This window comes from Manihot esculenta, chromosome 2, assembly GCF_001659605.2.
Source record: "Manihot esculenta cultivar AM560-2 chromosome 2, M.esculenta_v8, whole genome shotgun sequence".
In the NCBI taxonomy this organism is placed as follows: Eukaryota; Viridiplantae; Streptophyta; class Magnoliopsida; order Malpighiales; family Euphorbiaceae; genus Manihot; species Manihot esculenta.
In genome coordinates, this window is record NC_035162.2 from 8,333,300 (window position 1) to 8,355,183 (window position 21,884).

At 35.2% G+C, this 21,884-nt stretch overlaps 5 protein-coding genes across 7 annotated transcripts; all 5 read left to right on the forward strand.

The window, feature by feature from the left end:
* Positions 1 to 174: 174 nt before the first annotated feature.
* LOC110605663 (putative disease resistance RPP13-like protein 1) lies at positions 175 to 6,519 on the forward strand. 3 transcript variants are annotated; one of them, XM_021744311.2, is made up of 5 exons: positions 175 to 4,607; positions 4,995 to 5,093; positions 5,159 to 5,296; positions 5,616 to 5,729; positions 5,809 to 6,519. In XM_021744311.2, exons 1-2 carry the CDS (start codon positions 284 to 286, stop codon positions 5,003 to 5,005), a joined length of 4,335 nt encoding a protein of 1,444 aa, XP_021600003.1. In that variant the 5' UTR covers positions 175 to 283; the 3' UTR covers positions 5,006 to 5,093; positions 5,159 to 5,296; positions 5,616 to 5,729; positions 5,809 to 6,519. The 3 variants fall into 3 exon arrangements, with proteins under 3 accessions (XP_021600003.1, XP_021600011.1, XP_021600015.1); XM_021744319.2 differs by having other exon boundaries at positions 5,164 to 5,296; XM_021744323.2 differs by lacking the exon at positions 5,159 to 5,296.
* Positions 6,520 to 7,375: 856 nt separating this feature from the next.
* LOC110609241 (probable methyltransferase TCM_000168) lies at positions 7,376 to 9,592 on the forward strand. The gene is made up of 4 exons (XM_021748684.2): positions 7,376 to 7,599; positions 8,082 to 8,486; positions 8,725 to 8,997; positions 9,089 to 9,592. The coding sequence occupies exons 1-4, from the start codon at positions 7,510 to 7,512 to the stop codon at positions 9,437 to 9,439; spliced, it is 1,119 nt and encodes a 372-aa protein (XP_021604376.1). The 5' UTR covers positions 7,376 to 7,509; the 3' UTR covers positions 9,440 to 9,592.
* A 244-nt stretch (positions 9,593 to 9,836) lies between these two features.
* On the forward strand, positions 9,837 to 12,733 carry LOC110609240 (3-dehydroquinate synthase, chloroplastic). The gene is made up of 8 exons (XM_021748683.2): positions 9,837 to 10,311; positions 10,389 to 10,539; positions 10,634 to 10,801; positions 10,887 to 11,113; positions 11,437 to 11,560; positions 12,043 to 12,105; positions 12,198 to 12,341; positions 12,423 to 12,733. The coding sequence occupies exons 1-8, from the start codon at positions 9,986 to 9,988 to the stop codon at positions 12,552 to 12,554; spliced, it is 1,335 nt and encodes a 444-aa protein (XP_021604375.1). The 5' UTR covers positions 9,837 to 9,985; the 3' UTR covers positions 12,555 to 12,733.
* Positions 12,734 to 12,878: 145 nt separating this feature from the next.
* Positions 12,879 to 15,012, forward strand: LOC110610058 (pectinesterase inhibitor 4). Its single transcript, XM_021749929.2, has one exon. The coding sequence runs from the start codon at positions 14,215 to 14,217 to the stop codon at positions 14,854 to 14,856; it is 642 nt and encodes a 213-aa protein (XP_021605621.1). The 5' UTR covers positions 12,879 to 14,214; the 3' UTR covers positions 14,857 to 15,012.
* A 2,951-nt stretch (positions 15,013 to 17,963) lies between these two features.
* Positions 17,964 to 21,528, forward strand: LOC110609560 (rac-like GTP-binding protein ARAC1). The gene is made up of 8 exons (XM_021749216.2): positions 17,964 to 18,150; positions 18,274 to 18,581; positions 19,083 to 19,170; positions 19,272 to 19,381; positions 19,492 to 19,555; positions 20,622 to 20,686; positions 20,804 to 20,869; positions 20,958 to 21,528. The coding sequence occupies exons 2-8, from the start codon at positions 18,483 to 18,485 to the stop codon at positions 21,057 to 21,059; spliced, it is 594 nt and encodes a 197-aa protein (XP_021604908.1). The 5' UTR covers positions 17,964 to 18,150; positions 18,274 to 18,482; the 3' UTR covers positions 21,060 to 21,528.
* The last annotated feature ends 356 nt before the right edge of the window (positions 21,529 to 21,884 follow it).

Below are 21,884 nucleotides of genomic sequence, written 5' to 3' on the forward strand. Positions count from 1 at the left end.
ATATAAAATAAATAAAATTGTAAAAAGGTAAAATGGATAAAGATGATTCAGTGTATAATTTTAATAGTTTATTATTAAAAAAAAATGCAAAGGGCTAATTAATAAAATTAAAAACTAAAATATTAAAGACACTAATTACCTGATTTTAAAGCCTTAGCGCGTGTAGCGTATGGCATTGACTTTTTTAGCTTCCTAAGATATCCTCAAAGCGTCTCGTCTCCTCCCAGTTCCGGCAATACATTGGTCACAGTACACTTACTCTGTTTCTTTTTCAAGGAAAATTATGTCTGTCATTGGAGAGGCTGCTTTATCTGCTTTCATGCAAGTGTTATTTCAGAAGTTGGCATCCCCAGATTTACTCAACTTTGCACGTCAAAAGCCAGTCCATTCTGAGATTAAGAAGTGGGAGAAAATCCTACTCGAGATTCGAGCTGTGCTTGATGACGCAGAAGACAAGCAGATGACAAATCAATCACTAAGAATCTGGCTGAGCGACCTCAAAGACCTTGCTTATGATGTGGAGGATGTCTTGGATGAGTTTGCCACTGAATCTTTGAGACGCAGGTTGACGGGAGATCCTGAAGCCAACACAGATAAGCTTCCAGAAAAACTCTTTTCTACTTCTTGTGCATGTGCTTGCTTAAATCCAAGATGTGCCGTCTTTAATTCTAAGATGAACTCCAAGATAAAGGAGATCACTAATAGATTAGAAGACATTGAAATGAGGAGAAACAAATTGGGTTTGAAAGAGAACATTGTTGGGGGGACGTCTAGTAAGGTACGGCAGCGAGTTCCCAGTACGTGTTTGCAAGATGAGCCTCAAGTGTATGGTAGAGATGAAGACAAAATTAAGATACTAGAGTTGCTTTTAAGGGATGACACTAGCGATGCAAAACTCGGGGTGATCCCCATTGTTGGAATGGCTGGGGTTGGGAAAACAACACTCGCCCGGCTTTTATATAATGACGAAGCATTGCAACATTTTCATCCGAAAGCTTGGGTTTGCGTGTCTGATGAATTCGACATTATGAGAACAACTAAGGGAATCCTTGAGTCGATTACTTCACAGCCCTGTGATCTAAATGAGTTTAATGAGGTTCAACTCAAACTGCAGAAAGAATTATCCGGCAAAAAGTTTTTGATCATTTTAGATGATGTTTGGAGTGATAATTATGTGGACTGGAACATTCTACGTTTCCCATTTATGGATGGAGCATGGGGAAGTAAAATAATTGTGACAACGCGAAATATAGCTACAGCACAAATGATGGGAACGGTTGAATGTCACAATTTGAGACGAATTTCTGATGATGATTGTTGGCTTGTGTTTTGTAGGCATGCATTTGAAAATCGAAATACTAGTGTACATCCAAATTTTGAAGTTACTGGTAGAAAAATTGTCAAATATAGGTGTGGGGGCTTGCCTTTAGCTGCAAGGACCCTAGGTGGCCTTTTACGCTCAAAACAAAGAGAAGATGAGTGGGAAGATGTTTTAAACAGTAAAATATGGACTTTAAAAGGGGACAATGGTGACATCCTTCCTGTCTTAAGATTAAGTTATTATCACCTTCCTTCACATTTAAAGAGGTGTTTTGCTTATTGTGCCATAATCCCCAAGGATTATGAATTTGAGGAGAAAGAACTAGTCCTCTTGTGGATGGCAGAGGGTTTAATTCAGGAGCAGGACGATAAAAAGCACTTGGAAGAATTTGGTAGTGAGTATTTTCGGGATCTAGTATCAAGATCAATGTTCCAAGCATCAGATACCAGTGAATCCCGTTTTGTAATGCATAACCTCGTGAGTGATTTAGCTCAGAAGGTTGCAGAAGGATCATGTTTTCGATTGGAGGATGAGTCAATAGTCAGGGAACAATCCAAAATAGAGAGAGCCCGTCATTGTTCTTATATTCGGGGCTATTGTGATGGCAATAAAAGATTTGAACCCTTCTACAAGGTCAAAGGTTTGCGAACTTTCTTACCTCTATCACTAAGAAGGGGCCTAGAAAGCTTTGTGGCAAATAATATTCCTTCTGAGTTGTTATCAAAATTAAGAAGTTTAAGGGTGCTATCTTTCAGTGACTACAACATAACTGAGCTGCCAGATTCAATTGGTGGTTTGAAACTATTGAGGTATCTCGACCTTTCAAATACTAAAATCAGAACTTTACCCGAGTCAACAACGTCACTCTACAATCTGCAGACCCTTATGTTGAGAGAATGTTCTCGTCTCAGGAAACTGCCTTCAAGGATGGAAAATCTTATCAATCTTTTACATCTTGATATTGTAGGAGTACAGTTAGCAGAAGGGATGCCATCTGGAGTAAAAGAGTTGAAAAGTCTTAGGACACTATTTGATTTTTCTGTGAGCAAAGATAATGAAGCTGGCATAACAGCCTTGATGAACTTGAACTTTCTTCAAGGGTCGCTTCGCATTTTAGACTTGGAGAATGTGACTAATGCTCACGATGCCAGAGATTCCCAGTTAAGAGATAAGAATTTAGATGTTTTGTCCCTAAAATGGGGTTACAAAAATGATAATGCACGAGATGAAAAACTAGAAAGAGATGTGCTTGATGGGTTGCAACCTCAAACAAATTTGAAAAAACTCTCTATAAGTGGCTATTGGGGTACCAGATTTCCATCATGGTTAGGAGATCCTTCCTTTCATAATCTAGTGCTCCTCAGGTTAGAAAATTGCAACAAATGCACATCCTTGCCACAGCTTGGGATGTTACCCTCTCTCAAGGACTTGGTCATTATTGGAATGTCTAGTATAAAAAGAGTTGGTCAAGAGTTTTATGGGGAGAGTTGCTCAACTCCTTTTCCAGTTCTTGAGACTCTCCGCATCTGGAATATGTATGAATGGGAAGAGTGGAATCCGTCTGGTGTTGAATTTCCAACCTTGCACGAGCTTTACATTGAATATTGTCCCAAGTTGTTAGGAGAAATACCTAAATGTCTTTCTTCATTAAAGAAGCTTGTGATTCGTGGATGTCTACAATTGGTAGTTTCACTTCAAAGCCTTCCAAAGGCCTCTGAGTTGGAAATTGAAAGATGCAAAGAAGTGGATTGTAGCTGTATGGTAGATTTTGGCTCGCTGAAGTCCATGGTTCTCTCTGAAATCTCTAGGTTAACATCTGTAACAGAATGTTTCATGCAAGTGTTAAGAAGGGTCAAAGATCTGAAGGTTAGTGGAGATGTGTTTGTGTCATTGCTTCCAGTCAATTCTGATGTAACAGAGAAACAAAAGCAATCGGTGCAACAAGGGTCAGCTGATAGTCAACTTGAGTTTTTGACATTAACTGATTGTGAGAATTTCCCTCAATGTCTTCATAACATTATGTCCCTTAGAGAGCTTATAATTGAAGACTGCCCAAGACTTGTTTCTTTCCCGAAAGCTGGTTTTCCTTCCATGCTGAGAGTGATTGGTATCAGTAACTGCAATGCTCTAACTTCTTTACCAGATGCAGTGAGTTTCAGCAAGTTCCTTGAACACTTGGAAATTGAAAGCTGTGATTCTTTGGTGTCCCTTGGAAGAGGCCAACTACCTCCAGCCCTAAAAAGACTGCAGATCATATCTTGCAAGAGTTTGCAGAATTTACTGAGTGAGGGGTCTTCTCTTTCCTCTTCAAAGAGACCAAAGGATGAGGAGAATGTTGGCTGCGGAAAAATTACATCTATTCTTGAGTTTTTATCAGTTGACTACTGTCCCTCTCTTACTTCCTTAGGGGAGTTACCTGATTCCCTTCAGCACTTAGACATTGGTTATTGTTCAGAGATCATTTCCTTATCATCAGGAGGCAACTTACCAGCCAGTCTTAAGTTCCTTAAGGTTTCATTTTGTTCAAAGTTGGAGTCAATAGCTGAGAGGTTCGACAACACCACATTTCTTGAATATATTGAGATCAGTCATTGCAATGATCTTGTGTCTTTACCTGATGGCTTGCACAAGCTCATCAATCTCCATGAGATTAGTATAATCAACTTACCATGTCTTGTTTTCCTCCCATGGGGAGGGTTGCCCACAACATATTTAAAAAATTTTTGGGTCCAAGGCTGTGAGAAACTTCAGTCCCTTCCTGATTATGTGCACAACCTCACAACACTTCAAGAACTGGTTATACATGATTGTCCAGGCATTGTATCCTTTCCAGAAGAAGGCTTTCCTACCAAACTAATTTCACTTTCAGTTTCCAACCTCAAATTATCAAACTCACTGTTTGCATGGGGTTTACACAGACTAACTTCTCTTAGATCACTTTGTATTGAAGGCGGTTGTCCTGATGTGGTGTCATTCCCAAATGATGAGATAGGCATGGTGCTGCCTTCCTCTCTTGTTGATTTGGCCATTAAAGACGTACCAAATCTGAAATATCTCTCCACCAGTGGGTTTCAAAACCTTGCCATGCTTCAAGTTCTGTGTCTTCGTAATTGCCCCAAGCTAGTCTTCTTTCCCAAGAGGGGTCTGCCTCTCTCACTTATGCAGTTATACATCTTTGATTGTCCTCTGCTAAAACAGAGGTGTCAGAAGGATAAAGGGAAAGAGTGGTCCAAGATAGCCCACATTCCTCGAGTTCAGATAGATTGGAGATCTGCGTTCGAGCCAGGTAAATCAATTTGAGAATAAACTCAGAGCAATTATCTACTGTTTATGGATCAATGAAGTTTCATATTCTGTTTTTGCTATGCTTTATATGTAGAGGTTAAAGCCCAATCCTGAGTAGTATGCAAGAATGTCTGGCACAATGATAGAACTTTTCATTAAACAGCCACTGTAATACAATTCATTGAATCTGACAAGCCAATTCAGCCAATGATTGCCATTATATTTGCAAATATTTTTTGCTACAAGCAACTAGGGAAGGAAGGGTTGTTTGTTTTGAATAGCTTCATTTTTCAAGGTTCCACTGATTGCAATTATGATCAATATTAGGTCCTACTTGTATAATAAATAGACTGCTTTTTCTCTCAGACAATTTGATTTTCTGGCACAGATGATATCTAAATGATAAAAACGAAGGGAGATTCATTTTTCTTGATGTCTATTGACATTGGCATGCATAATCACTGGAAATCCACACTTCTTCCAATTGGTAAGTGAGAATGGTTAATTTCTAGGTTTCTTTATCTGCTGTGCTTTACTTTTTATTTCTTTCAGTTCAGACTGTTGGATATTGCAAATTCTTTGTTCACCTGAGCTGTCCGATCTGCACGCTATGGATAATAATTCAAATCATCAGAGTAAATTTTATGAAAAATTGAAGTCTGCACACTAGCATTCAATGAAAAAGAGATGGTGCGTACAACCCCTCCTTTCTTGTACTTAAAGATAGGTTCATATCATAAACTTTATATAGATCTCAAAAGTAAAGATGGGTTTATAAACTTAATATGAAGCTCAAAATCTTAAGTTGTAAATAACTCTATCCTGTGCAGACCAAAAGATAGACATGAGATGCAATATCCTTTCTGACACAATTGCAATAACATATGATATAAATGCAATTTTAACTTAATAGCTGAACATTCTTGTTATCACAATAAGATCTGAAGTGATCCTGAATTCCAACATATTGTATTCTAAAACTTTACTTTGTTTAAAATTTGTCTTTTAGGTGGTCCATAGGTGGCGCCTTGGATGGCGAATGATCCTAAATGAGAATTATCACTATATGTCTGTTGAGCCAGCGAGAAGTATATCATGTTGGCTTACTGAAGCAGAATTGCAGGTATAAAAGTAATATTGCTTCATTTTATTTTAGGAAAGCTGCAAGGTTATGATTACACCTTTTTAATATTTGCTGTCAGTATCAATTTAAGGGGAGTCTTGAAGCAGAATGGTGTGGCAAAGATCTTTCATCTTCTTCTTGATGATTAATGCTTTCAAAAGATACATCGGTTGATTCTCCAAAAACTGAAGATTTCATACAATGCAATATTTTCTACCAGGGTGAGAGGAACCCATCCTTCTTTCACCACATCACATGTAAAATTTCAGAAGATGCAGTTAATGGTTTCATATTTTCGTTGCATGAATCTCAAACATGTCAATACTCTATTATAGTGCCCATATCATGAAGTGTCAGTACAATGGTAAGGTCCGCTACGCTCTCAGGTGGAAAACTCATATTCGATCATTAGAGAAGGTATTGTTGGGATAGTCGACCTGCTAAACTCACATCAAACTCAGGGATTTCTCTTCATTTCTCAAAGCACGCTAAAGAGGTGTAGTTCTAGGAAGGCTCATGGTTTTGAGATTCTCAGCGTACAAAACCGATTGAGAGATGAAGAAACTTTCCCATTACTTTCAGAAAATAATAGTTCAGCTAATTATGCTGTTTACAGTTGCAGAAAGTGAGAAAAGGCGATAATTAGTTGCCAGCTGTTGGTTGTAACTGAAAAACAAAGCTACATAACTAATTGACAAAAGTAACTTGCTGAAAATAAATTATTTGCTTGCTTCTCCGGTAATACTCGGGAAGAAAATTTGCAGGCCTTGTAAGTGAGTTCGTTGTATCGTCACATTACGTATCTTCACATCCCTTTACTATGACTATGCCCGTATCTACAAATTGCAATGGATCGAATATTATTGTCGAATATCAGATCTCACCGAATTTTAATAAAACATATTTGAGAATTTATTCAGATCAGAATCTTAATGGGAATGCAGATTTGCGAATTTATAATTGAGTGCGGTTCGGATTTTATACATTAATTTAATATAAAAAATATATTTTATAATATATTTATAATTTTTTTATATATTTTCATTTAAAAATTAAAAATTAAATATTTTTAAAAAATATTGGATTTTTAAATGAAAATTATTAGTAAAAAATATTTTTTGTATAAATTATTAATTAAAATATATAAAATTAAATGAATTTAAATTTTATTCTGTAATAATAATTAAATTTGAAATGAATTTGATAATTTAAATTAATTTTTAATTAAATTTGAAATGAATTCAAATATTATTAATATAAATCAAAATCGAATTGAGATAATTTTTTTAATTGTATTCGAAATAAATTTAAATATTATTAATATAAATCAAAATTGAATTTGGATTTAACCATTGACATCCTAACTGTACCATTGAATAATACTATGCATATTTGAAGATTCAATGCATAAATTTAGTCCACTGGCATTGTCATGGCCCATTTTGCGGGCTGAGCCTGACCCTGTTAAGTTTCTAATTAAAACTATTCTGCTTGATGATTAAATGATATATGCTAAATCAGTAGCCTGTTGCCTTTTAACATATTAAAGAAAATGTTACTATTATTAAGAAAACGTTGAGATGCCAAAGGCTTGTCTCGGGATCATCGAATAAGGACAACTGGACAAGAGCAATGTTCTAATTAAAAAGAAAGAAAGAAAATTGTTTAACAGCTATCCACTTTAGAAAGGACAAATCTATCATTTTTATGGGGTTTAATCATTATATAATTATCTAGTTTCTAATGGATAAATCTAACAGAAACCATAGTTGACACAGATATGGACGAAGGGGGCAAGGAAATGCAGCAAATTCTCAGCATGAAAGGAGGCGTAGGAGAGGAGAGCTACGCCAATAACTCAAAATCACAGGTCAGTTCAGTTTCTATTGCCTGGATGCCTCTAACTAGCTAGGAAACCTCAACAATATCCCTTATTTTGGAAACCACCCCAACATGGTTGTTCTTTGTTTTCCAAAGCTTGCAGTTTTCCGCTGCCGGGGTTAAAGCTTGTATATAGGACTAGGATCTGCAAATCCCACATTCAAAAATTAATCAACTCTGTGTTCGGAACAAAATTCTTGGTGCACAGACTTGTGTAATAAATCAGGCATGATATTATTACTATTAATCCGCAGTTTGACTTCTGGGTTGTGTGTCTAAACTGCTGAACCTAAAAACTCAAACTTGCGCCTGGCCAGGAGATTTTAATATCTCCAATGATAATTAAGAATTTTTAAATGGTTTAACATGGTTATGACAAGGGATGTGAAATGAGGTTCTATTATTATTCTGTCTTTTTGGTGCATTAAGTGAATATTTTCTTGATTATTATGTAAATTTTCGTTCTGGTAGAATGCATATCTATCCAAGACAGTGCCAGTACTAATGCAGGCAGTGCTAGATTTCTGTGACACCAACTTGGCTGAGTGTGTTACTATAGCAGACCTTGGATGTTCTTCAGGGCCAAACAGTTTATTTGCCATTGCGGAGATCACAAGCATCATCCACAAAAGGTTCTCTCAACTGGGTAGATCCTCGCCGGAATTTTGTGTGTTTTTGAATGATCTCCCAGGAAATGATTTCAATACTGTTTTCAAGTCCTTGCCAGTTTTCCATGAGAAAATGAGGGCAGAAAATGGACAAGATTTTGGACCTTGTTATTTTTCTGGTACTCCTGGTTCTTTTTATGGGAGGCTTTTTCCATCAAGTAGCCTGCATTTTGTGCACTCTGCTTCCAGTCTTCATTGGCTTTCACAGGTTTGCTTCTAACCTTTAAATTTCTCTGAATATTGCGTTTGAGAAATTTTTCATTAATTGCAAAACCTCAAGTTATGTACATTGCATCAATTGATATATATCAGTAACTGAAAAGAAAGGTTTCTGCAATTAATCAGATTGAAAACTCACTGTTAATGTGCCCATTCACTGTATTAAATGCATCTAATAATGTCTGCTGATTCTTTTTTTCTTTTTTTAATCTCTGATGATTCCTAAGGTGCCCCCACAATTGAGTGACAAAACAAATCCATTAATAAACAAGGGAAAGATATACATTTCAAACACAAGCCCTCCTGATGTGATAAACGCATATAAGGCACAATTTCAGAGGGATTTCTCTTCATTTCTAGAGGCACGATCGAAAGAAGTAGTTCCGGGAGGGCATATGGTGTTGATGTTCAAGGGAAGAAGACTTGCAGATCCATCACCTTATGAAAGCTGTTTGCTGTGGGATTATTTAGGACAGGCATTCCAAGATTTAGTTTCAAAGGTGTGTTGTATTGTTGCCTCTCTGCTCCTTATTTTCCAGGCTAAGTTACATAGATCAAGTTGATCAAGGCTGTAATGTTAACCCATTTTAGGGAATCATTGAAGAACAGAAATTGGACACGTATAATACACCATACTACGAACCGTATACAGAAGACATCAAAGCTGAGATAGAAAAAGAAGGATCCTTTGCTCTTGATCGCCTTGCAACCATTGTACTTCCTTGGGATGGCTGTAATGGAGGAGTGAAGTGTGATAGAGCAACAACAGCAAGAAACATGGGAAACGCTATTAGAGCAGTGAATGAGTCAATGATTCGAAATCATTTTGGGGATGAAATTATGGACTGTTTATTTCAAAGCTTCACTGAAATCATGGCAACTGATACTAGGGAAGCAGAGCATGTCAGTCTTGTTGTTTCAGTAATCCGAAAAGCAATTTGATTAATCAACTTGTTATATTGTATTTCTCCTTGAAAAATTTACTTGTGATTTTTAGCTGGAACATTTGTATTCGAGTCGTAACTTCTCCACAAGTTGAATTTTTGGTGACTCCATGTTTTGGTTTAAACAATGGATCAGCAACATTTTTGGTTATTGCCAAACTTTCAAACCCATTCTCTAGATATTTTATTTATTGGCTCACATTCTTATAATTTTAAAATAAATAAATTTAGTCCATTTATGAATACAATATGGTGGAAATTTGTTTTTTAAGTAATAAATAAATAAAATTTGATCGAGCCGGCGTACCAAAAATTCATAATTGGGTTGAACCGGACCTACCGGTTGGATCAAGTAAGCGACCATCACCAACAGCCTTAGCTCTACCTACCCCCACAAGTCGTCCTGTCTTTCCTGCTTCTCCAACAAAAAGGAGTCTCAAAATGCTTACCAAACCACAGGATAGAGACTACGCACATCAGAATTACCATAATCCTCTTTTCCTTCATCACCACAAATCCCCGATTCCAATCGGAAGCCAATCTCATGGCTTCCGCCGCAAACGCCTGCTCTCCCTCGTTCTCCGCCGCCAATTCTTCCGTCTCCAAGCCTAAAGCTTTGTCCGATTTCTATCTGCGGTTCAGAAACATTAACGCTTTATCTTTGCGTTCGAAACGTGTGGGGCTGCCGGTGCTGAGTTTCAGCCGAATTAGGTCGCCGAGGATATCTGCTAGTTCTCCTCAGGTTATGGATCAATCTGTTGGTGAAGCGAGTTCTAAAGCGCCTACCATTGTTGAGGTCGATTTGGGCAACCGAAGTTACCCTATCTACATCGGATCCGGACTCCTTGATCAACCCGAACTGCTCCAAAGGTATGGATTTTGAGGCTGTTGTGGTTTTCATTTTTCCTGTCTTTTTTTTTTTTTTTTTTAAATTTCTGTTTGATTAGGCATGTCCATGGAAAGAGAGTACTTGTGGTAACTAACAACACAGTAGCACCATTATACTTGGATAAAGTGGTCGATGCATTAACAAGAGGGAACCCAAATGTTTCGGTGGATAGTGTGATTTTGCCTGATGGTGAGAAGTACAAGAATATGGTAGGTCTCATGAAAATTCAATTTCAGCACTTTCCTTTTTGCCTTTTCTGGCACAAAGAATATAGAAATGATATTTTATTGCTCATGGTGATAGGAAACTCTTATGAAAGTCTTTGACAAAGCCATTGAATCAAGATTGGATAGACGGTGTACATTTGTTGCACTTGGAGGAGGTGTTATTGGTGACATGTGTGGATTTGCAGCTGCTGCTTTTCTTCGAGGTGTTAATTTCATTCAGATTCCTACGACTGTTATGGCACAGGTGTGTCCTCAATTCCCTTTGTTTTGAATTGTCTGTTTTGACAAATGTCTTCATGTTCTTTCTTTTTGCCAATTGTTTTCCCTAGGTTGATTCTTCTGTTGGAGGAAAAACTGGGATAAATCACCCCCTTGGGAAGAACTTGATTGGAGCATTTTATCAGCCTCAGTGTGTACTTATAGACACTGACACACTAAACACATTGCCAGATAGGGAATTGGCATCAGGCCTTGCAGAGGTCATAAAGTATGGGCTTATACGAGATGCCGGCTTTTTTGAGTGGCAGGAAAAGAATATGCCAAAATTAATGGCAAGGTATTAGAAATTCATCAAAAGAAATTTCCTTAGTTTTTTTTCAGATCAAGCAATTTGGCTTATTTTGCTATCTACAGTTGCATAAGATCAAACAATCTTTAGACTTTAGGTATGAAACCAACAGAACGACTTGAAATGAAATTTATGTTGTTGTTCCTTATTCTGCCTTGTGGTATATAAAGATGGCCCTTTTCTAATCTAGTGAGTTCCTCTTAACAAAATTTCATTACCATTTTAAACAAAATTAACATTAAAATCTTTTTTAATGTGACTCGACTCGTAAGTGATGCATTTTTCTTAATGTTTCTGTGTGTACAATTCAGGGATCCCAGTGCAATGGCATATGCTATAAAGCGGTCATGTGAAAATAAGGCTGAGGTTGTATCCTTGGATGAGAAGGAAAGCGGATTGAGGGCAACATTGAACTTAGGTCACACATTTGGCCATGTAAGCTGTGTACTCATGGAGTTGGGGTTTTTTTCGTATGAGTTTGTGTGTGTACACGCATGTGTGGAGAAGGACTAAGAGAGAGAGAGAGAGAGAGAGAGAAAGAGTGAAGAATCTTTTTCCTGTGTAATATTTGCCAGTATTATGCTGATGCATCAAGTGGCTTGGTTGTGTGCTCCTTTATTATCATCTAAACAGTAAGGAATAGAGGAAGTACAGTATTAGACAGTAGCTTGGCAGTATAATTTGAATTGACAGTTAGAACTTAAACCTTGCTAATAAATTCCATAACTCTGTTCTCGTCCTCTCTCTCGCTCGCACACTTTCTTTTGAGTTTATAAATACAAATCCTTTCTCTCCCTTTCCTCTTTGTTATCCTTCTCTTCTTGAGCTTAAATTTTGTCTTTGCCTCCTTATGGGAGTGGGAGCCTCGTGTTACAGAATCAATTTCATTGATTATTATTTTTGTGTGTTTTTTCTAGGCAATAGAAACTGGCTTTGGATATGGACAGTGGCTCCATGGAGAAGCTGTTGCAGCTGGCACGGTATCACATTTTCTACAAATAGAATAGCTTGTTAATCCTTTTACTATGTGCCATCCTTCTTATGGTGATCATGTTTATGTGATGATATGAAGGTCATGGCTGTAGACATGTCATACCGCCTTGGTTGGATTGATGATTCTATTGTGAAGAGAGTCCACAACATTCTAGAACAGGCTAAGTTACCCACTGCCCCACCAGAAACCATGACTGTGGAAATGTTCAAGTCTGTCATGGCTGTAAGAAAGATAATGCTTCTGCTCGTTATGGCTTTTTGTATTTCTCATCATTAAAGTATCTGTATTCTTCTGTTATGGCAGGTTGATAAGAAGGTTGCTGATGGGCTGCTAAGGCTTATCCTGCTGAAGGGTCCTCTTGGTAATTGTGTATTCACTGGTGATTATGATAGAAAGGCCCTTGATGATACACTTTGTGCATTTTGCAAGTCATGATCCCTGTGCTGGATATTTTTGTTCCTAGCTTTATGCAATTGTTGTATCTGTTATGTGATTTTGTGTTTTAAGGGTCTTATCGGAATTCTTTATTTGGTCACTTAAGCTGGCAAAGATGATTGCTGAGTTGTAGTTCAGGAATTATATAAAGTCAATAAAGTTGTTTCTATTCTTCTTTCTATGACATTGTTTGTCCATTGCATTGCCATTTGCCAATGAACGTTCCCCGTTCTTGGGTGCTCTGTTGCCCATGAAAGAGTTACCTTGCAATCATTGAAACTGTTATTTGCCCCCTTGTTGTTTTTGGTGGTTTGTTGGCATCTCGGTTGCCTCAATCTCTTCTTTTTCTTTGGATCATTTCAAGATCCTTAATGCCTTGTGCAAATCGGTCTTAAGTACCTTGTGACCAATGGTACCTACTCCAAGGCTTTTAAGCCTCTTTTGATATGCAAAATCTCTTCGCACTCGATCTCAATGCCATCTTTAAATCTCTGAACACATTTTCTTGTTAGGATCTTCACAGAGGCTTTTTAACTCTCCATTATTGCAACTATAAACTCCTCGTTAGCATGATTCACTTTATTAAAAAAAAATTTTAAATAAATTTTTACAAAATTATATAAAATGTATAATATTTTTAAGTTAAAAAGAATTAAATTTTTTTATTTTAAATAAAAAAATTATTAAAAAAATTAATTAAATTGAATTCTCAAAATTTTTTAGACTTTTACCTGTGTTGAAGGAAAGAAATCAGCGATTGAGAGCCATCCGTTTGTTAAGCCATGGGCATGTACCATAGCCTCATGTGTGGCTTCAGGTTTGTAAGATTGAAACCTGGTCTTGCCAGTGATTTTGATCCAGATTTCAAATGGTATGAAATGGCCAAAAGATGCTTCCTACGTCAAAGTCAGCCAAGAATAGCGCTTCCCTCGTGTGAATCGGCTAAGCTCCAGGGCCCTTTTTCTCCCTTCGAGACTTGAAGCTTTGCACTGGTTTTTGTTTACTGAAGTCTCAACTCAAACTTATGCCATAAAACATCATATTGAGGCTCTAACAAACAGCATTACCTCTTGAAATTGAAATGTTATCCGTATTTAATTAGCTAAATAAAGATCAATTATTTAAGCGAGTCTAATATATGTCATTTATTACAATGTTTAATTTATCATCTTAAATATTATTACATCTTTTTTTTTTTTAAATCTCTCAAATTTATATTTAAACACATTGATTGTAATTTAAGATGAAATGATCTAGTTTGAAAAACAGCTACCATTTGTTATATGGAGAGCATAAACAGAAAATGGAATTCTTTTACATGGAAGATTTGGAGAAAAATGTTTTGCTTAAACGATATCTGGATGTGGCTGGCTGCTGTGGCTTGCATCGCAACTACACGCATTCTTAATTTCACGCTTGCCTTTGCTGTCGCCTGCTCCTCATTTGCACGCATCCATCATGTGCCCTGTCATCTATCCAGTTGCATGCATGAGATCTTATTCCATTTCGTCATTTAAAAATAAAATAATAATAATAATAATAATAAACTTATTATTTATTTTAATTTTCCTTCATACAGCTAGCCACTCAGATTTTTTCCCTATAAATTGGGATAACATTCTCCATAAACCCATCAGTGCAACAGTTTGAGATTTGAGAGATGGAAGCTAAACCCACAACTTCAAGCTATTTTCTCACATCTGCTCTCATCACCTTTCTTCTGTTCATATCAAACTTGGAAAATTCCTCTGCAGCCATCACCAGTCCCACCACCACCAACACAACCAAAATCTCTAGCAGTACCTACAAGAAGTACCTGAAATCCGCCTGCAATTCCACCACCTATCCAAAACTCTGCTATAGCTCGCTCTCTCGCTATTACTCCACTATCAAAACCAACGACCAAACCCTCTGTACCACCGCATTAAACGTAAGCCTACAAGCTGCAAGCAAAACATCTTCCTTGGCAGCAGCTCTGTCAAAGAAACGGGGACTGAGCCATATTGAGGCTGAAGTCGTTCAAGATTGCGTTTACGAAATGAGGGACAGCATCGACGAGCTGAACCAGTCATTGGATGCTTTGGGCAGTCTTGAGTTCAACAGTTCTTATGTAAGATTCCAGATTTCCAACGTAAAAACTTGGGTTAGTGCTGCTATTACAGATGAAGACACCTGCGTCGATGAGATTGATGATGATGAGGTAAGCTCTTCAGTGAAGCAAAAGATAAGGAAGAGTATACTGAATGTTGCAATGGTCACTAGCAATGCCTTGGCTCTTATTAACAATAAACTCTCTTACTAATGACTGCTCTTGGAGTATTACCCAATTAAATGGTGTTGATTATCAACTTTATTTCATATGATACTAAATTTAATGATTATTATTTTAAATTATGTAATCTTTATATGTATTTTAATTAATTTTACACCAATCTTAATAAAAATTTATTTCATGTTTACGTTTCTCGGCAACTCAATGTGTTGTTTAAGCATTTTATATGTTTCTGAATTTAGCCCAATAAATGAGAAAGTGGATAAATAAATAATGAATTTCTTTTTTGTAATAAAAAATTGCTATTATAATAAATACATAAACTTTTTATTGGTAAAAGTATTTGGATTCGGTAAGGACTGATCCACCGGTTTGAATGCTCGTCAATGATTATACATTAATTTTTATATACTATTTAGGTGCATTTGAATTTTCTTCTCATATTTAAAAAAAAAAAAGAATTTCTTTTCGAAACCAATGGGATTTGCGATGATGACAGAGATGGGAATCTCTTATTAATTTGCCACAAAGAACAAGCAACGCCAACGCGAGAGATACAGCCACCAGAGTTTGTCGCTTCGCTGCTATTGGAGCATGTGCTCTTTTCGAGGTTTTTTTTTTTTAAATTTTTTAAGCATGTATTCCATTGAACTAAAGAGTAAATATAGAAGAATCTCAAACTCAAAACTCAATAAGTAGAGTCCAGTCTAAATCTAAACTCAGCCCACACACTACTATATCCATCTTATTACCGCTTGAAATCATTCAAATCACTGAAATATAGTCGGAAGTATCGCAACACTATTCGAATGGAGACAATGCGATAGAGCTCATAAAATCGGTAGTCGCAGGATGCATCGACACTATTTTAATGTATCGACATGATTTTTATGTCAACGTCAATATGTAAGAGCTCTTTTTAAAAGTAAAAATAAAATTATCATCCAGAGAAAATATGCGAAATCAATACTAAACACCAATTAAAACAAAGCAAAATAAAAACCAAATAAATAAAATTTAAAATAGAACCGATTGAATCCTTATAAAATAGAATAAACTATATATCACTCAACGAGAAAAAGATGCGAAAGTAAAAGTCTCCTTTCTATCAGTGAGAACAAACCGATTTTCCTTTCGCTGCTCTTCTCTACACCCTGCTAACAATTTTTTTCTAGATTTAGTTTAACGGTGCAGCGAACTATTGACTTATAAAAATTTAAATAATTAAATTAATTATTTTATATTAAAAAAAATTATAGTTATAGGCAGCTATATAAAATCTACCAAATATATTTCAAATTAATTCTACAATTAAAATTATTTTTCCATGGCAGATGGCTGTTTTAACTTTATTTTATTTAATTATATTTTCCTTTCAAAATTTATTAGTTATAATTTTTTAAATTAATTTTTATATTAATAAATTATCTAATAATAATTTTTAAATTAATTTTTCACATTAATAAATTATTTAAAATTATAAAATATAATAAATAAAGTAAAAATACAATAAATAATAATTGAACCAATTATAATATTTATCTTTTTAAAATTTATAATATTTATTATTTTATTATAAAAATTATATATACATAAAAAGGAATTATATTTTAAAATTTATTTTTAATTATTATATATATTAATAATAAATTAATACTTTTATATTTATTTTATTAATATAATAAATTAATATATATTCTTATTTATCATTTTACATACTAATAATAATCGTTAAATATAATTTATCAAACCCTTGAAATATATCTGATACAATCCATTATTTACTATAACTAAATTAAATATGCCCTTTGTTTAAATGACCAATTATATGAGTCTCATTTTTTATAAATAAATAACTTTAGGTCTTAAAAAATTATTATTTTATAGTATTCTTTCTGTATATTATAATTAATCATTTTATCTTGCATAAATTATTTATTATTTTATTTTAATAATATACTTTAGATTATATTTTACATTTTCATAATTATATTAAAAGATTTTATTGATGATATAAAATTTTAATTAATCAACTTTTAATAAATAAATAAATACATTGATAATAAATTTCTTAATCGCTTTAAATTATTTGACATATGTTAATAAAAGTATAAAAAAGTATAAAAATAACATTATTAAAATTTTTGAGATTTAAATACAAGAATTTTTTTAGCTAATAATTATTTAAATATATATTAATATAATTTTAAAAATTCACAAATTTCTATTTTAACTTAAACTTTAATTAAAATAGTAGAGTTTCAAGATAATAATATATGAGTATATAGTTTTACAATACCTGAAGTTATAATATTAAAAGTTTTAAAATTACAATAATAATAATAATAATAATTGATGACAGCTGGATTTTCCTACCCCAATCCTGAGCCTAGATTACGGCCATGGCCTATGAAAGAAAGGCTCGCACACCCTCTCAAGTAAAACAGGCCCGGATCATCAGACCCCTGAGGCCGGACTCCACCAGATTCTTCCTCATCGAGATCGGCCCAGCCCGTATAACTTCCCCACGGATTCCTTCTCCTCCTGAGTTCAGCGTCCAGCCTAGCTCTCGGCCCAGCCCAGAATCCAGAACAAGATTCGTCGTACAGCCTGGCAGATCCGCTCGAGTGTACGCACGGAGGAGAATCAGAGGCCGTTACGCATGGAGCAGGCGCCCGATATCCTCGTACGCCCATATCTGTATGACAGAGACGCGTGGTCCAATCATAGGAGAGCCGTTATACGTCACCAGCAAGTAGGGAGAAAAGGATAAAAGGGATACCTCTCTAGAGAGATAGGCCAAGTTTTATTATTCAATACACAAACCCTTGTAAAATCCTATTCTATTCTATTGGATCTCATATCATCAATAATAATAATAAATGTATCTATATATTGGTGCTAATAAAATTTGTGAAGTATAAAAATAATTATTTTTAAAAAATTTATGTTTTTAAATAAAATATTTAGTTTTTCTTTTTAATACTTTAAATATTAAAAATTGTAGTTAAATAGTTGTTTGAAAAATATTTTCAATAAAACAAATAAATGGTCGAAGGAAAAGAAATATCAAAATTCACAAACCAAAAAGCAATTAGCTAGATGTAAAAATAAGAATTTTAAAATTTTTAAAAAGGAAACCTTAAAAATTTAAAGGGAGGATCAGAGAAAACAAAAGAATCGGAGGGTCTATTGGCGAAGAATGGTTTTGCTCTACGAACGCTTCAACGGCATAATTTGCCGGCCATCAAAACCTAAAAAATGCTTCTATCTGTTTGCCTCCTCCGATCTCTCTCTCGATTCCCTATTTTTTCTCCATTTTCAGTTATGATCCTCTCTCTTTTTTTCCTTTTTCCTTCAATTTTCACCATTTTCTCTCGTTTTAGGGTTTCCTTCAATTTTTTTCATTTTCTTTTTCTTTCTTTTTTTCGGTTTTTCAATGAACAGATGGCGTATTGAAGAACAAGAAAGAATTAAGAGGAAGCACAAGAAGAAGTATTATTGGCATTAGAGGACGGGTTGTGTTTTGATCAGAAGGACGGTCCTCAGGTGAAAGATCTGAGGCTTTTTTTTTTTTTAAACTTCATTTTATATTATTAATTAAAAAAATCAGCAATCTCCACATAAAAAACGAAAGAAAATAAAAATAAAAAGAAATGAGCGCTTCGAGGTTTATCAAGTGCGTTACTGTCGGTGATGGTGCCGTTGGTAAAACTTGCCTCTTGATATCTTACACCAGCAACACCTTCCCTACGGTAACTCTCTCTCTCTCTCTCTCTCTCTCTCTCTCTCTCTTAGAACATGGTATTTATGGTCGTTGTGCGAGTTGAGTAATTTCTATTCCCATTTTGGTTGTTAAAGCGTGTTGCTTGATATGGAAATGCTTCATATACTAGTTAAAAATATGGGCTTTTATGGTTTTTCTTTAAAGAAAAAGGTTAATTTATTGATGAAAGTTGAATTTTGCTGATCTGTCTATATGTTTATATTTTATTACTATTATATTTCAATACGAAATGGCTTATTTGTAAGGCATTCCCGCCAGCCACTCTTCACCCGCCCTTCTTTTTCTGCGGCTTGAGCTTTTTGTTTTGTTTCCTCATACTTGGGATGAGATTGAGAACACGACATTTATTTTTTCTGATGTGTGTAATGCAAAAACGTCAGACGATCTTTTAACTATAAAACTTTTGGAGTGAATTATTTGAAATATAATGCGATTGGCTTAATTCGGTTTTGCGTTCTGTGTTAAACAGGATTATGTGCCAACTGTGTTCGACAATTTCAGCGCAAATGTGGTCGTCAATGGGAGCACTGTTAACCTGGGTTTGTGGGATACTGCTGGTAATATTCATGGGCTCTTTCTTTAAACCTCAGTTCCCGCTAGGTATTTTGTTCTAGATTTCTATTTCATTTTAGGTCTGAATTACGTTATACTTGAACAGGGCAAGAGGATTACAATAGATTAAGACCTCTAAGTTACCGTGGAGCTGATGTTTTCATTCTGGCTTTCTCTCTCATTAGCAAGGCCAGTTATGAAAATGTATCTAAGAAGGTTGATATTATACAAGTCTAATCATTTTTCTTTTAGCACAACCACGGTATTTACAGATGATGAGAATTATCACACACACTGATGAAATCCTTCTTTGGCTTCATTTCCAGTGGATTCCAGAGTTGAAACATTATGCACCTGGGGTTCCAATTGTTCTTGTTGGAACCAAGCTTGGTAAATTTTTCTGTGTTGGTCTATCAAAATAAAACATGTTATTGTCTTAGATTTGCTGATCTATTATTGGAGTTTCAGAACTAAATATTTTACGCATATTTATTATTTCTTTGTTTATGTTTTTCTTCTTTTTATAACAATTTGGTCTTGTCAACTTCTTTTGTTCACTATCCCTAATGTCAAAATTTTTTAATTTGGCTTTAGCATGATCATCTGAAGGTTAAATAATCTGCTATGCAAAATTTGCTGGTAATATTGTCCGTATATGCTATTCAGGCAGTTTAGCATTCCATATCTAACGATTTTGATGCAGATGTGACTAGGAATGCACGTCATGCATGTTTTTGCTGAGGCACTTACATTGGACATGTCCATTCTTTCTGTTTTCTCCTCCTCGTCATTGATTAGACAAACTCTGACAACTATGTTTCTGCAATTTACTTTGTTATCAATATTTTGGGGTCCAGCTGGCGGACTTCCAGGTTTATGGGTTCAAGTTCTTAGTTGCTCGTCCTAGCACAACATGATACAATTTTTTATTGTGATTGCCATTTGACAGAGTGAGAAAAGGGTGCTTGGCAGACATAGCAACAAAAGGTTTTAACAGCTGATTAATTGGGAGATATTATGATTATTACTGGTTTAGTATAGAGACCTTAGCTATGATTATTTAAACGTTGGGGATTATTATATTGATTATCATAATTACACATATTGAGGAGAACTGTATATTTGATTACTCAACTTTAACATATTTTAAGTCCGCCGTTGATGGGCATACCACTCCTTTAAAAAGTTAAATGTTGTATAAGCTTAATTTTGGCTTATTTCCTTGTGTAAACAAGGCCTGATCACTAAGTAATTCATGGTGCCTTCACCTGGACCGTCCACCTTGTTGACAGATTTGCTGCTGAAATTAACTTGTATAAAATTCTCTCATTATAATCTCGCATGAACCTGTGTTTGTTAAGGTTTCACCTGATTACCTTTGATATGGTACTTTTCATTTTTTTCTCTTGCCTGTTTGGGTTGGTCCTTACTTTAACGTGTTTTTCCAATAAGCCAGATCTCCGGGATGATAAGCAGTTCTTCATAGACCACCCTGGTGCTGTACCCATCACTGCAGCTCAGGTAAGGTTTATGCCCCATGTACTGACATGCTGTATTTTATATCTACCGATCATTAACCTGATGTATTCTCTTTTTTTATTCATAATCATAATCATCCTTTTACCTTTTACTTCAAAGGGAGAGGAACTGAGGAAGCTGATTAATGCACCTGCTTACATTGAATGCAGTTCGAAAACACAGGAGGTATATAAATTTTCTTGCAGTCATTTTTTTGCATTTTATTTGTTGTTGGCTTTTCAACCACGTAAAATTTGTGGTCTTCTTCCTGTAGAATATCAAGGGAGTTTTTGATGCAGCTATCAGAGTTGTTCTTCAGCCACCCAAGACGAAAAAAAAGAAGAATAAAGCGCAAAGAGCCTGTTCCATATTGTGATTGAAATGAGGAAGTTGCCTCTTTGCGTACCATATTCCCCATTTTTCCTTCTCATTGCTGTTAAAAAGAAGCTCAATTATTGTCCCAACAGATAAATTAGGATCTCTGTGAAGACTCGGGTGGTTTGCTATTGCTTTCTTGGATTATTGCGGATGTGTAATTGTTGAATTCAGTTGTGCAATGGCCCACCTCCTTCTCTTATCTCCCGATTTTGATATGTTTTATGCATTAATTGACTGGAATATCCCAGTTAGGAAAACAACCTTGCCTTGCATAGATTATATCTATTAGCGTATCATTTCAAGGGCTTGGCAGTGTTGTGCTCTCAATTTCATGCTCAGTTTATCAGCAGCTTGCTAGTTTCCGATACAAATTGTAGGATCCTTCCTTCAGAATCTTTTTATTTTTGTCACTATTCATAATTTTTTTGCTTGGTGCAAATAAATAGTTGAAAACTATTTTGGTTGAATTATCAACATGGTTCCTTTAGTTGGAATTTTAGTTATTTCATCAAATTGTAAATTTTGTGCCTTGTGAGACATAACATGCCTGATTACGGTTGTTGAGCTGCCTTGGTATGTTTCGCTTATCTCCGGACTGCCATTTGGGGTTTCGTCAGATAGTTTACTTTATGCTTCTTTTATGTGTTTCAGTTTTTGAGTATTTTGCCCTTTTTCATGAAGTATGAGTGAGAAAGCACTATCTTTAAGTATTCTAAAAGTCTATTACCATTTTTCGTTTCAACTTGTACAAAGTTGATCGGCGAATCTTTGTTGATCTCGACTGTCTGTTCCGGTGGAAAGCATCCCTTCCGATTTTTTTTTT